Source organism: Microtus ochrogaster, linkage group LG8 (assembly GCF_000317375.1).
Source record: "Microtus ochrogaster isolate Prairie Vole_2 linkage group LG8, MicOch1.0, whole genome shotgun sequence".
Taxonomy (NCBI): Eukaryota; Metazoa; Chordata; class Mammalia; order Rodentia; family Cricetidae; genus Microtus; species Microtus ochrogaster.
In genome coordinates this window covers 15,078,285-15,091,190 of record NC_022033.1, presented here as the reverse complement: position 1 = coordinate 15,091,190, position 12,906 = coordinate 15,078,285, and the positions used below count along the sequence as shown (strand labels likewise).

The 12,906-nt window shown below is 44.4% G+C and overlaps 1 protein-coding gene across 2 annotated transcripts in view; it reads right to left on the bottom strand.

Annotated features, from left to right (window-relative positions):
* Window positions 1-7,202, bottom strand: part of Oser1 (oxidative stress responsive serine rich 1) — a 14,639-nt gene extending 7,437 nt beyond the window's left edge. The window contains exons 1-2 of one of the 2 annotated variants that reach the window (XM_005362969.2): window positions 7,107-7,202; window positions 3,716-3,832 (exon numbers count right to left, since the gene is read on the bottom strand). In XM_005362969.2, coding sequence (XP_005363026.1) covers window positions 3,716-3,792 — 77 coding nt within the window. In that variant the 5' untranslated portion in view covers window positions 3,793-3,832; window positions 7,107-7,202. Of the gene's footprint in view, window positions 1-3,715; window positions 3,833-6,652; window positions 6,672-7,106 lie in introns of those variants that run through there. The other variant, XM_026787258.1, reaches the window with a different exon arrangement.
* Window positions 7,203-12,906: the final 5,704 nt, after the last annotated feature.

Sequence of the window (12,906 nt, the reverse complement as noted above, 5' to 3'; positions counted from 1 at the left end):
AAAAAAAAAAAAGCCATAGGGCTGGGTAAAAGGAGACAAGGTCTGGGGGCTCACTAACCAATCAGCCGAGGCTACTTGGCAAGCTCCAGGCTAATGAGCTATTTTGTCTGAAAACAACAAAAACATGGCTGGAGAGATGGCTCAGTGGTTAAGAGCACTGGCTGCTCTTCCAGAGGTCCTGAGTTCAATTCCCAGCAACCACATACAGCCATCTATGAGATCTGGTGCCCTCTTCTGGCCTGCAGGCACACACGGAAGGAATGTTATATATGTAATAAATCTTTAAAAACAAAAACAGATGGAATAACATTCCACATTGTTGTCTCTATGTGTGTGTGTTTTGCGCGCGCACAACACGCACACGCACACACACACACAGTCAAGCATGGTAGTTTATGCCCTGGCAATGCTGAAGCCTACATGGGCAGCTCGTATATGGTGGTTCTGTTGAACTTGTCCATACTGGGTTTCATGGTCTAAGTTGATAAGTGATAAGGACAATTGACCAGGTCTCTTCCTCAAGAGGGCACCAGATCTCATTACATGTGATTGTTGGGAATTGAACTCAGGACATTTGGGGAAGCAGGCAGTGCTCTTAACTGCTGAGCCATCTCCAGGCCAGTACTTACTATAATTCTAGAGGCAGAGGCAGGAGGACTGCAGGAAGTTCTAGTCCAGCCTAGGCTACACACAGAAAGGTGAAGGTCAGCCTAGGCTATCTAACAAGACCCTGTCCCAACCTCATCCCTAAAAATACTTTTAATGGCATGAAAGCACGTTTGGATTATCATAAGAGACACTATGGTGAACACCCATGTATGTTATGGTCTAAAACACTATGCCTGCAATTCCAGCATCAGGAGGCCAAGGAAGATGACAAGCTTGAAAGCACCCTGGGCTGAACAGCCAGACTTTGTCCGTGTCTCAAAAAGACAAGAGCAAACAAACAAAACACAATATACAGCATTATATATAAATGATCTAGAGTCTAGAGATTTAAGTAAATTGTGACATTTCTTATCCTTTTATTAATTTTTCTATAATTATTTTACAGTCGTATTAAAAGATTTATTGTTTTATAACAAATACAAAGACATTGGTCCTGATATCACTGCAAATCAAAACCTGTTGAACAGGATCATACTAAATTCCTGGCAAAGCCTAATGAGTCAGTTCTCAGCAGTCACTTCAGCAGGGTGTATGACAACAGTACAAAACAATCAGAAACACACGCAGCAAACTCTACACGTCTCGTTTTGCTTAGTCACGCTAATGACTCACCCCTTCCACTCCTGGTTTTTTCAAATATTTTGTTCCTTCCTTCCATAATCTTAATAAAAGCATATCATATGCTACAAATAAACAATTTTTATTGTTTTTATTGCGGTATACATTTTTGTCCACTCCCCTTCCTTCTTTCCCTCAAACACATAATTTCTCAGAAAGTTGTACTTTATTATCTATTATTTGTCTCTGTGAATGGGCACGTACCTGGGAACAAGGTATGTGCTTTTGAGTACAGCTGTGTGCAGAGGCCAGAGGCACAGGATCTCCTTGGAGCTACAGTTACAGCTATGGCATGGGTGCTGAGAGTTGAGCTGTGGTCCTCTGCAAGAGCAGTATATGCTTTTCACCACTAAGCCCTGTCTCCAGTCCCCAAATACATAATTTACGACCATAAACTTCATAGATATTTTGCAAAATATTTTATAATAGTCTAAGTAACTTTCAGTGCCATCAAAAGTTTAATTTTATTTTTAGCTTAATTTTACATTCCAGTTTCTTTTTTTATTCCTGAAATAGGGTGTCTTTTATGTAGTTCTAGCTGTTCTGGAACTCCCTTTGTAGACCAAGTACCCACAGATCTGTGTACTTACTGATCTGCCTCCTGAATGCTGGGTTTAAGGTTATATGCCATAACACCAAGTTTATATTTCAATTTCTTAAAACAATAGAAAAAAGTCTGCATATAAAGAGTTACTTATAAAGGTTTATATACTTGAGGATTTATATGCATTAAGTGGATATTTCTAGAATTTTTAATTAAAAATAAATCACACCCAAAATCACAAAGAATATACTAAAACCACAATCTAGAATTATGCTTTCCCACTTTATTTCCTTCTCTCAAAAAGGCTTGCCAAGGGTGAGGGGATGTAGCTCAGTGACACAGCACACGTATCATGAGCATGGCCCCAAGTACTATTCTCAGGATAGAGAACCCACGTCGAAAACAAAAAAGACAATGGAAACAACAAGAAAATGAGTATGAAGCACATGAGCATAATTCCAGCACTCAAGAGACTGAGAATGGAGGATTATTATTTGGAGGCCAATCTGGGATACATAGTAAGACCTTGTCTCAAAAACCAAAAACAAAAAAAGTATATATAAACGTTGATAGGCCAAAAAAACATGCTGGGGAAAAAAAACATTGGGAAAATAATAGTTTCCCGAAGTACCATGGAAGCAAATGTGAACATCTTAACATTCACTGTGAAACTCTATTAGCATAAACACTCTAGGGTGGACCAGAAACAGTGTTAGTCACAGTAGGCAGCTATTAGCATCTACTTAGTTTTTATTTGGTAAAGTATTTTCATGTGATCTACAATGGACCACATGAAAAAAGGCTAGGAGGAGGTTCTGGAGTCAGACGCTCTGGGTTCAAACTCCACCTGTAACTTCCACAGTAGAAAGGGACCCAATTTTGTGAGCAGTCTCTCTAAACTAAGACAACAGCAGTTAAATGTGCTCCAAGTTCTCACCCACTCAGTGCTGAGGGCAAGAGTGAAATGCTGTCAACTTTCTGTATTTACAGCTCCTATCAGTTTTGACTCACCATAATTTGAATGCTCAATAGTCACAAGTGGTTAAGGGTTTCCATACAGGACAGTGTATATTGAAACTTTGGGAAATGATATACCAGCTATCTCCTTCTTTGGTGTCCCAAACGATTGTTCATTTACTGCTTTTATTTTCTTACTGTTTGTCTGGTCATATTAAATTAAGATCTCAGGAAAAAAAAAAAAAAGAGTGAAATGCTGGCAATCAGGACTATTATTACTACTACCGGGCTCAACTCTGAGCTTCCAGTGTTCAGTCTCTACTCATAAAAGGATCATAATCATTAGCATTTGAGATTTCATCGGGCTTGGGGCCAAGAAGAACTAGCATAAGAAGAGATGTGATCTGCACACAGGCGTTGTAAAGGGTGAAATTCTAAGACTTAGACAGCAGCTGGTCTGCGGGTGTTCCCATTAGTTTGGTCAAAGGCTCTAAGACTATTGATCTTGATGACAGATCCCTACTGAAAACAGGTGTCCACTAGAGACATAGCAATTAGAGACTGAAATCAAGTCTTCATAGACCTTTATTGGGACAGTTCACTTTTAGTAAAAAACAAACAAACAAAAATTACTGTGATTCCCCTGAGATATATGAGAAGTCCCTGGTGGAGTACTACTTGATTTAAGGTTTGAGTAAACTAGGACAGAGGGACTGCTTCAACCAAAACACATGACCTCGGAGTAAAACCCAACTACTGCTTTTCAAATTCAATCATGTACATACGAAGAGTATGTCAAAGTCAAAGTCTTACCATTTATTTACCCTAGGGTGAACAGAGAAGTCAGAAGAGGAATATTTTAACCAAAAGGACTATTTAAATCCAGCAAATAAATAATCCCAAGTCACACATTACATAGTCAATTACCCTGATGCGTCCACTCTTAATTTCTTGAAGGCAGTTTGTAGACTCTCCTCCTCTCCATCCTTGGCTTCAGATTTCATTGTGAAAGTTTCTGCACTCCTATGGATGTTCCCGTTAATACTAAAAAGGAAATAAGAAAAGTGAAAACTGGTAGAATCAAAAGTATTATGTCCTTATACGATTACTGTTAGGAGGAAAACATCTTTTATTTCTAAGTTGCAGTTTATATAACCAGACTATAGGATTTATTTCTTAAGAAAATAAATGAAATAACATAAAAATACATATCAACATACATGAAAACAAGACACTGCTGTTGTTGGAGCAGGAGAGACCTGCTTCAGTCCACACTGCCTATTTTAGACTCTACTCCTCTGACAACTTTATTAGTCTGTTGCCTTTGAGTGTCAGTCATTAAACAAGAAATGAAATCTGTACTCAAAAACAGGTAAAGAAGAAAGCAGAGCTTCTCTTTAGTTAGAAGTAGGAGAAAAAACTACAAAGAACACTGTTCTGCAGGTATGACCTGTGCTTGCTTCTTAAGCAACTAGTTTGACTACTTGAAATTCTCAATTTCTGCTCCTCTGATTTTCCATTTAAACAAAAGGAGATAAACGATCAACTTAAACAACAAGAAACACAAGTCTTTTGATAAATTCTCAAATCTAATCTTCAAATTACCAAAGTACTAAATCTTGAACAAATGAACACACAAGTATCCAAAACAGGAGAGGGAGGGAAGAAAAAGACTGAAAAACAAGAAAAATTTTTAAACCAAGGATATATTTTACCTTATTTCTAATCTGGTACCCCCTATCCCCCCCCACCCCACCCCCACCCCAGGCACTCTCAGAGAGAGCAGTGCCTCTCTACAGATCCTTGGGTATTCTGAGTCTAGATCAGCCTACTTCTCAAAAGTGAGTTATATGTTATTGTGAGATCTCTAATATTCCAAAGGTCAAGATGTCACAATGTTTGACATTTCTGTATATGTTCAACCTCCAAAGAACTTAGTTTTCACTTCAACATTAGAAGTCAACATAAACTCTCTTCACACATATTTTTGTTTCCTTAACCAGGTCATAAACATGAGGAAACACATTCATATGACTGGAAGCTTCACTGGTCTCTTATTCTTCACTGTAGCTGGGCTCCCCTAAACACACAATAGTCTATATACTAGGCAGAGAGCGGAGTTCTGGTATGTCTGGAGTTGTACACATCTAAAAATGTCTATCATAGGCTATAAACAAGGTTTCTGGTTTTTTTTTCTTCCAAGATGGGTTTCTCTGTGTAGCTTTGGCTGCCCTGGAACTCTCTCTGTGGACAGGGCTGACCTTGAATTCACAGAGATCCCTCTGCCTCTACCTCCTAAGTGCTGGGATTAAAGGCGTGCACCACCACTGCCCAGTTAAAAGTAGTTTTTGGTTCTGTTTTGTGTTTTACTTTTTTGAGACAGGGTTTTTCTGTGTAACAGCCCTGGCTTTCCTGGAACTCACTGTAGACCGGCAGCCCTCAAACTCACAGAGACCCACCTACCTACCTCTGCCTCCCAAGTGCTGGATCTAAATAAAGGCATGTGCCACCATGCCCAAGTTTTTTTGTTTTATTTTTTGCTGCCACAACTCCATTAAAGCTGCATTTATAAAGACTGATGAGATGGGTCAAAGGTGGGAAGATGGGACCGCTGAGATAGCTCAAACAGTAAGGATGCATGCTGCTAAGCCTGCCCACCTGAGTTTACTTCCCAGAAGTTGAATAACAGAAGTATTCAACTCCCCAAATTGCCCTCTGCCCTTCATATGCAATACTCATACACATTATGCACATAAAAAAATAATAAAGTTTGGTTTATGGTTCTCTCAAACGTACCTCTGTGGCAATCAGTCAATACTTTAAGTACTGGTGACAACACCACAGGCAGAAATCCATTCCTTCCACAAGTACTTCCAGAATGCCTAGCACTACGTGGGATGCCACAACAGAGGCTGAACTGAATACAGGGGTCCTGGGAACCCCATTTCTGTAGGGATGATGTCTCACTCCTGCCCTCCAGGATCTTACACTTGGCTAAAGCAGCTTTCCAGCTAAGCCTCGAAACTTCTAATTACACAGTGCTGACATAATAGCATAGCAGATGACCACCCTAGATGTTAATACAAACTTAGTTTTCTTGTTGAGACACCAACAGATATATCATTAAAAACCAAAACAGCCCAAAATAAAAATCTAGCTCCAGACCAAAAACTCAGAGGATAAAATACTGCCGAAACTGTTTAAGAGATTTCCAGCGTTGTGACTGCTCATCTTTTCCTCGGTTCCTTTAGCCCAGAGCAAAGGTGAATGAATAGTCCCAGCCTTAACCTCGGGAGCAAGAGCAGGGCAGGCTTACGATTACAGAAAGCTTCCTATGCTCCCTTGTGTCCCTAGCTTTCCACTCACAGCTTCTCAGCTCAACAGAACAGTGTGACTGGCCTGCATCTCCATCCACATTACATCTGTGAGAGACATTTATTACCCCTTCACCGCACTGACTTCTCCAAGAATCCCGCTCAGACTGGCAAAGGGCCTGTAAGCAGTTACTCTGCAGGGTCTTAAGTCAGATCACCTGACAGTTCTCTTTCCGCAGACAGCGTATGCACAAACTTGCTTACTCTTTGAAGCTTTGACTAAGCCCTCCTTAAGTTTCAAGTGTAATTCCTCGTTTTCAGGAGCCTGAAAAGAACCAGTATGAGAGCTCCACAGAGTTAAAGCGAAGAAAATTTCCCAGACCTCTAGGCAGCATAGAGCTCCTGTCCAGCAACCCTCCAGGAGAACGGCCCCGACAGACTCGATCTGTCCCCAGGACAAAAACACATCCACAACTCTCTGGGCACACACCCACTCAAGGCCACAAGTCGCAGAACTACAGACAACGCAACAAGTTCGTTCCTTTTTTACCAAACTTGAATCTGTCGCGGTAAAACAGGGTCGGCGAGGAAAGGTCCGAACTGGGGACGCCCCCAAGCAGGGAACTGTCAAGGCTTTGGCCCTGCTCGCCCGGCCAACCACGGACCCGGGGAGGAGGCTGGAGTAGAGCCGCGGCGCGGAGGACGCCAGCCGAGCGACGGGAGGCAAGCGGAGAGGAATGCGGCTCGCAGGGCGGGAAAAGGCGGGAAGGGGCAAAGGGCGCCAAGAAGGGCGAAAGGGGAAGCTGCGGCCGGCGCGGCCCGAGGACCGCGGGAACGCAGGAAGGCGGGAAGCGAAGGCCGCGGCGGGCGACGGCCAGGCCAGGCCAGGCAGTCGGCGCAGGGAAACGCCGCGACCGGACGGGCGGGCGGCACTCCGCCTCCCGAGGACGGGAGGCCTGGCGGAGGAGACTCTCCGGCCCTCCCGGGCACGTCAGGCCGCTCACCTCCTCGCAGTTGGGGTGCTCCCGGGGATCCGGCCCCGTAGGCTCTTCGCGTCTCTCCGCGACTGCCGCGCCTGACTGACCCGGATCCAAACCCCGCAGATAGGACGGCCCGCGCCTTCAGGGTCGCACTACGCCTGCGCCACGTCGGTTTGCGTCCCGCCCACCGCTCACGCCCCTCCCACCCCAGTGACTCGGCAGCGCGGTCCGCGGCAACTGCGCAGGCGTACAGCGGCGGCCCCGCCTCTTGGAGGCTCCGCTCCAACCCCTCTCCGGAGCACGTGCGTCTGAAGTCATTTCCTGTTATTCTTTTCGCCCCCTCCGCCCTCTGGCTGGGGTTCGCTCCCGGCAGGCTTTCGGGCGTGCCTGCTTCCTCTCCTCCGTCACGTGAAGGGGGAGGATGCTGGCTGTGCAGCCGCTAGCGAGCTAGCTATGCTTACATGGCGTCCCCTGGTTCCCTCTAATCCAATTGAAGTCACAGCAAGGCAAGGGCTTCGGCGGGGTGCTGGAGTGTGTGTGCCAGCGAGGCATTCCGGGACGCTCGGCCGAGTTTCCTAGATACCCTCGCCGCGGTTAATCTCTTTGGGCCAAGAAGGTACTAATTGGACGAGGCCCAGGCGGTGGATGCTAGCCCCGAATTAAAATGTTTTAGGTTTTTTGGGGTTTTTTTTTTTTTGGTTGGTTGGTTGGTTTTTTGGTTTTGTTTTTTGAGACAGGGTTTCTCTGTGGCTTTGGAGTCTGTCCTGGAACTAGCTCTTGTAGACCAGGCTGGCCTCGAACTCACAGAGATCCGCCTGCCTCTGCCTCTGGGATTAAAGGCGTGTGCCACCACCACCACCCGGCTTGTTTTGTTTTTTTAACCTGCTTTATTGCTAAGACTGTCCTGGAACTTGAGATCCTTATGCCTCAGCCTCCCTATTGTTGAAATCTGGCATAATGCATGCCCGCCCAATTTAGGAATTTTTGTTGTTTTAACTTTATAATGATGGTGAAAGCCTTTTTCACCATCAGATGGGAACTGCATCGGATTTTGAATTTTGGTGTTTTTCCAAGCTAAAAGTATACCCTGTGATGACTCTGGATGCTGGCCAGCAGAGGGGGCTCAGCTCCCATTCAGCCTCAGGAACTCCCAGGGCAAACTGGTGTACCTAATGCTGTGTTGCTATACTCTGGTGCTCAGTATTAAACTCTCGCTGTGCAATAACTGGTCCACAATGAAAAACAAACAAAACTCCCCCTTGTAACTCAGTAGTGTTAATAACGTAGCTACTCTTTACTGAATTTTCTCAAGTTTAATATTCCTGATTTTACACATCCTACAGCTAGGGAAGTCAGATTCAAAGAGCTAAGATAGCCTACCTTATTAGTTTAACTTATCCCGTGTTACACAGTGCTAATCAGTTAGGTTAGGAGAATAGCTCCATGGGTAAGGGCTTGCCACAGAGCCTGATGACCCAAGCCTGGTCCCGGGAATCATCCATGCAAAGGTGAGAGCCAACTCCATCAAGGTGCAGCCTTCCTTCACATGTGTGTCCACCCATACGCACATCAGTAACACATAAGAATAAACAAGATTCCTTTTTTATTGTGTTACAGTATGTCTTACAAATCTACAGCTTCTTTCAACATCTGAAAATAATAATAAAGGAAAACTGAATTGCTCCTTCAGGCGTTGCCAACTGATTTGCATCAAGACCAAACAGGTGTTTTTAAGCTTACCATTTCAGAGCATTGTTTGGTAAAATCTCTGCAGCTCCCCAGGAAAGGTGATCTCTCAGTCACTGAGGAATTCCTACAGAGCAGAACACAGTCCTTGCGAGTTAGGAGATACTCAGCACAATTTTGATGACCCCCATTTACCTTATTTTTATTTACTATGATAATAAGTATTAAAAAGTAAAAACATCTGTTTGTGTGAGCACAGCTTCATAAAGTGGGACACTTTCTGGAAATGTGTCCCCTTGCCCTGCCTGGGGATACATAGAAAGTAAGGAACAATCTGGCTACACCGTCCCTCCTGACAGCAGCGCTGTGGGCTTGAGGAAATTGACTGCCCAGATCTGGGACCCTGTTCCAGCTGTCCTCGTCTTGTGTGGTTTGAACCCACCAAGCTTTTCTCTCCCAAATCTTCCCAGATTTACTGTTTCCTCTCCTAGAACATTGTTTACCCGCAGTTCATTTTGTTATTCAGGTCTCTGCTCAGAGGGGCTTCCACGGCTACTCCAACAGTCTCCTTCACTCCCAAATTCTTTTCCCCCCATTCATTTTTTTTCCTTAACCACTATGACATTTTAGTGTTCTTTCACTATAGAAATTTACTATTGTTCACATAGAAGCGACCCTGAGGACAAAGACTTGGTCTCGGTCTTTATCATTACTTGTTAATTAAGTCTTAGATGTATATTTCCCCACAATTTTTTTCCTTCCTAATTGCACCGCCAATAAATGGTGAGTCTTTAAAATGTTATCTTGGGCTGGGAAGATTGCTCAGGGGTGAAGCCTCTGTCCAGCATGCATGGCACCCAGAGTTCAGTGGATGCCAAAAATGAAACAGGAAAGAAAAAATTTAGAGTTGAAAAGATGATGTCCCCAGAAGCTAAAGTCTTGTATCGGACAAACCTCGCACTTGGTAATTACCAACCAAACCTGCTAAATGTTCACTGCAACAATTTAAATGTCTTTATTCTTCACAACTATCTGAAAACGTTTCCTGTTGCCTGAGTAGGTGGGGGGGGCGGGGAATGGGTGCATAGTTTGGGAAGATTGGAAGGGCAGAGAGCACAGCCTGGCAGGGTGCCTCTTCGCAGCTGCTCCCTACACAGACCTCACTGAGCGATGGCCGCTTGCCCACTGCTGTGCAAAAGCCCTTGAGAAGTAAGTTCGTGGGTCCTCAGAGAGCCACAGATGCAGAGCATAGTGTGATTTGTGGACAGTAGAAAGGGACTCAGCCTGCTATGGCAGTGCTTTGGAGAGGTATTCTTGAGGCTCAAAAGACAGGCCTGCCCGGGCAAAGGTAAGGGGAGGATGGAGACCAGTTGTGGCTGAGGCCTGGACTTTGTCCAGAATGTCATGAGCTATTTTCGTGATGGCAGCGTGCCAGTTAGTAGTTTATCTCACCTGAGAAAGCGGGTGAGTCTAAGAGAAATAAGGGCTACAGGATGGAGCGAGTTTTGGAGAGACTAGTGTTTCAGGGTGCTGGACACGAGGTGACCCAGTTCACTGAGGGAATTCAGGAGGATCGACCAGCCTTGAGAAATGCGATATTGGCTTGGGCCGTAAAGAATTGGAACTCCAGGGCTGGAGAGATGGCTCAGAGGTTAAGAGCATTGCCTGCTCTTCCAAAGGTCCTGAGTTCAATTCCCAGCAACGACATGGTGGCTCACAACCATCTGCAATGAAGATTGGTGCCCTCTTCTGGACTATAGGCATGCATGCAGACAGAATATTGTATACATAATAAAATAAATATTTTTTTAAAAAAAGAATTGGAACGCCAAGTGAAAGCAAAAATCAGCTAATGAGAGGATATATTCTGTGTGTTAATCAGTGGGTGTCTGGTGTATAAAACACCAGTTGAGATACGATGTGCAATGCCCTTCTGTATGCTGTGAATATGTTCTATTACCATTGGTTAATAAAGAAGCTTATTTGACCAATACCCAGGCAGAATAGAGCCAGGCGGGAAACCCAAGCAAAGATAAAAGGGAAAAAAAAGGCAGAGTCAGGAAGATGCCAGCAGCCACTGGAGAAGCAAGATGTGAGGTAACAAGCCACAAGCTCATGGTAAAATACAGAATAATAGAAATGGGTGAATTTAGGTTGTAAATGCTAGTTAATAACAAGCCTGAGATAATAGGCCAAACAGTTTGCAATTAATATAAGTTTCTGTGTGATTTCTCAAGGCTGGATGGCTGGGAAATAAAAATGCAGCCTCTGGTTACAAAGATACATGGAGTCAGTCCTTCTGATTTGATCAGGACATCATGACAAAGACTTTCGGACTCACCTTCAGGACTTGTCCTAAATGAGTGTGACTTTCGTACAGTCTTCAAGCCTCTGCCTGTTGCCTGCCGACTCTAGGCCCCTCCCCAGCTCCAGAACTGTGACACTCCACTCGTGTTCAGGGGCCCACCTCTTTCAGTGACCATCTAGCCTTTTACCCAGGGTCTTGGTTAGAAATCTATCCTGTAATAAAAGCACCATGATCAAAACCGACTTGGGGAAGAAGGGGCTTATCTGGCTTGCACATGCTAGTCCCTGTTCAGAGGGAAGGAGGAACCCAAACCAGGAGGCAGAAACAGACCCTGGAGAATGCTTACAAGCTTCTTCTTTCTGGCTTGCACAGTTTGCTTATATCCCCCCAGGACCACTTGCCCAGGAATGGCACTGACAGTGGCCTGGGCCCTCCCCAATCAATCATCAATCAAGACAATGTCCCCCAGGCTTGCCTGTAGGCAATCCGAGTTTCTGGATGTCAAGAAACACCTGCTACATTTTCTCCCCTCAGCCCAGCCATCTACTTCGACATGTGTCGTTTAGATGCCCTTGTATTGGTGCTCCAGTGGCACTTTGTTGTCCCTTCATCAGAGCAGGACTCTGTGTCCCCATGTCCTGCACGGGCCTGCCACCATATTGAATGAACGAGCAATCTTACAGAGTCGGTCATCTTACTGGGATTTTAGAACCACAACTAATGACTGCTGATCTCCTCAGCCTTTGATCTGAGCAATGGGACTTTTCACCACCTGCCCTTGTTTGAGGGAATAGGCAAGGGCTGGGTAGGTAGGGATTGGCTGTTCTCTCTGCCCTCTTTGTGGGCTCCAAAAGCAGCCGTACCCTGTTATTTAAGTAGCTGCTTTCCTCGGATGTTGGGGGACAGAATAGGAAGGGAGAGGACCACTATAGTCATGCCTTATGAACGACATGACTCAGTTCACCCCTCTTGGTTCCTGGTAAATTGGCCACGGTCCGAGCTGGATTCCCACACTAGGAGCGAGACCGGTTTCTTGTAGTTACTTCTGGCCAGCAGAGGGCGTGGGGTGACAGCTTCTCGGCTTCTCTTTAGGGCTTTTGAAGTTTAAAAGACCCTAGGTGAGTGACTAGCTGCTGGCCTCTGTCATTTGAATTTTGCAGTTTGAATTCTATGATGACATCAGGCAGGTTAAAGTGGAAAAATGGGACCAACTAGTAATGTTTCTGGGAAGAGTTGATGCTGTGGCCGGAGACTATTAAGAGGGACTTCTGACGTTCCTCTAACATCATTTCTTGATCTGATACTAGTTATAGGAATGTGTCCAACCTATAAAAGTATATGAAAATATATATTTGAAGTTTCTGATGCATTATTTAAACATAATATAGTTTCAGAATCTAAAAGTACAAAACAAGTAACAACATCAACAAACCTTTAGGCCAGCAAGAAGGTAAATGTATTTACCATCAACCTGACAACCTAACTTTGATCCCAGAACCAACATGGAGGAAAGAGAAAATGGACTCCTGGAAGTTGTCCTGTGACCTCCAGTGTGCACCATGGCATACATTTACACACACACACAAATGTAATAAAAATAAGCCCATGGGTGCAACGTGGTTACAAAGGTCTTGTGTTGGGGTGAGATGTCTTTTATTACTATAGTTTTTAACTTTGACTGGGTCTTGAGACCTCTGAGCAAACCACAGAGCCCAGTTGAGAGCTGCAGCAACAGAGAACACAAATAAGAGACAGAAGCATCTGTAACAAAAGGTTATATGCTCTGAAGCACATAAAAAGATGCTCACCTCAGAGGAAAAGATACTCAAC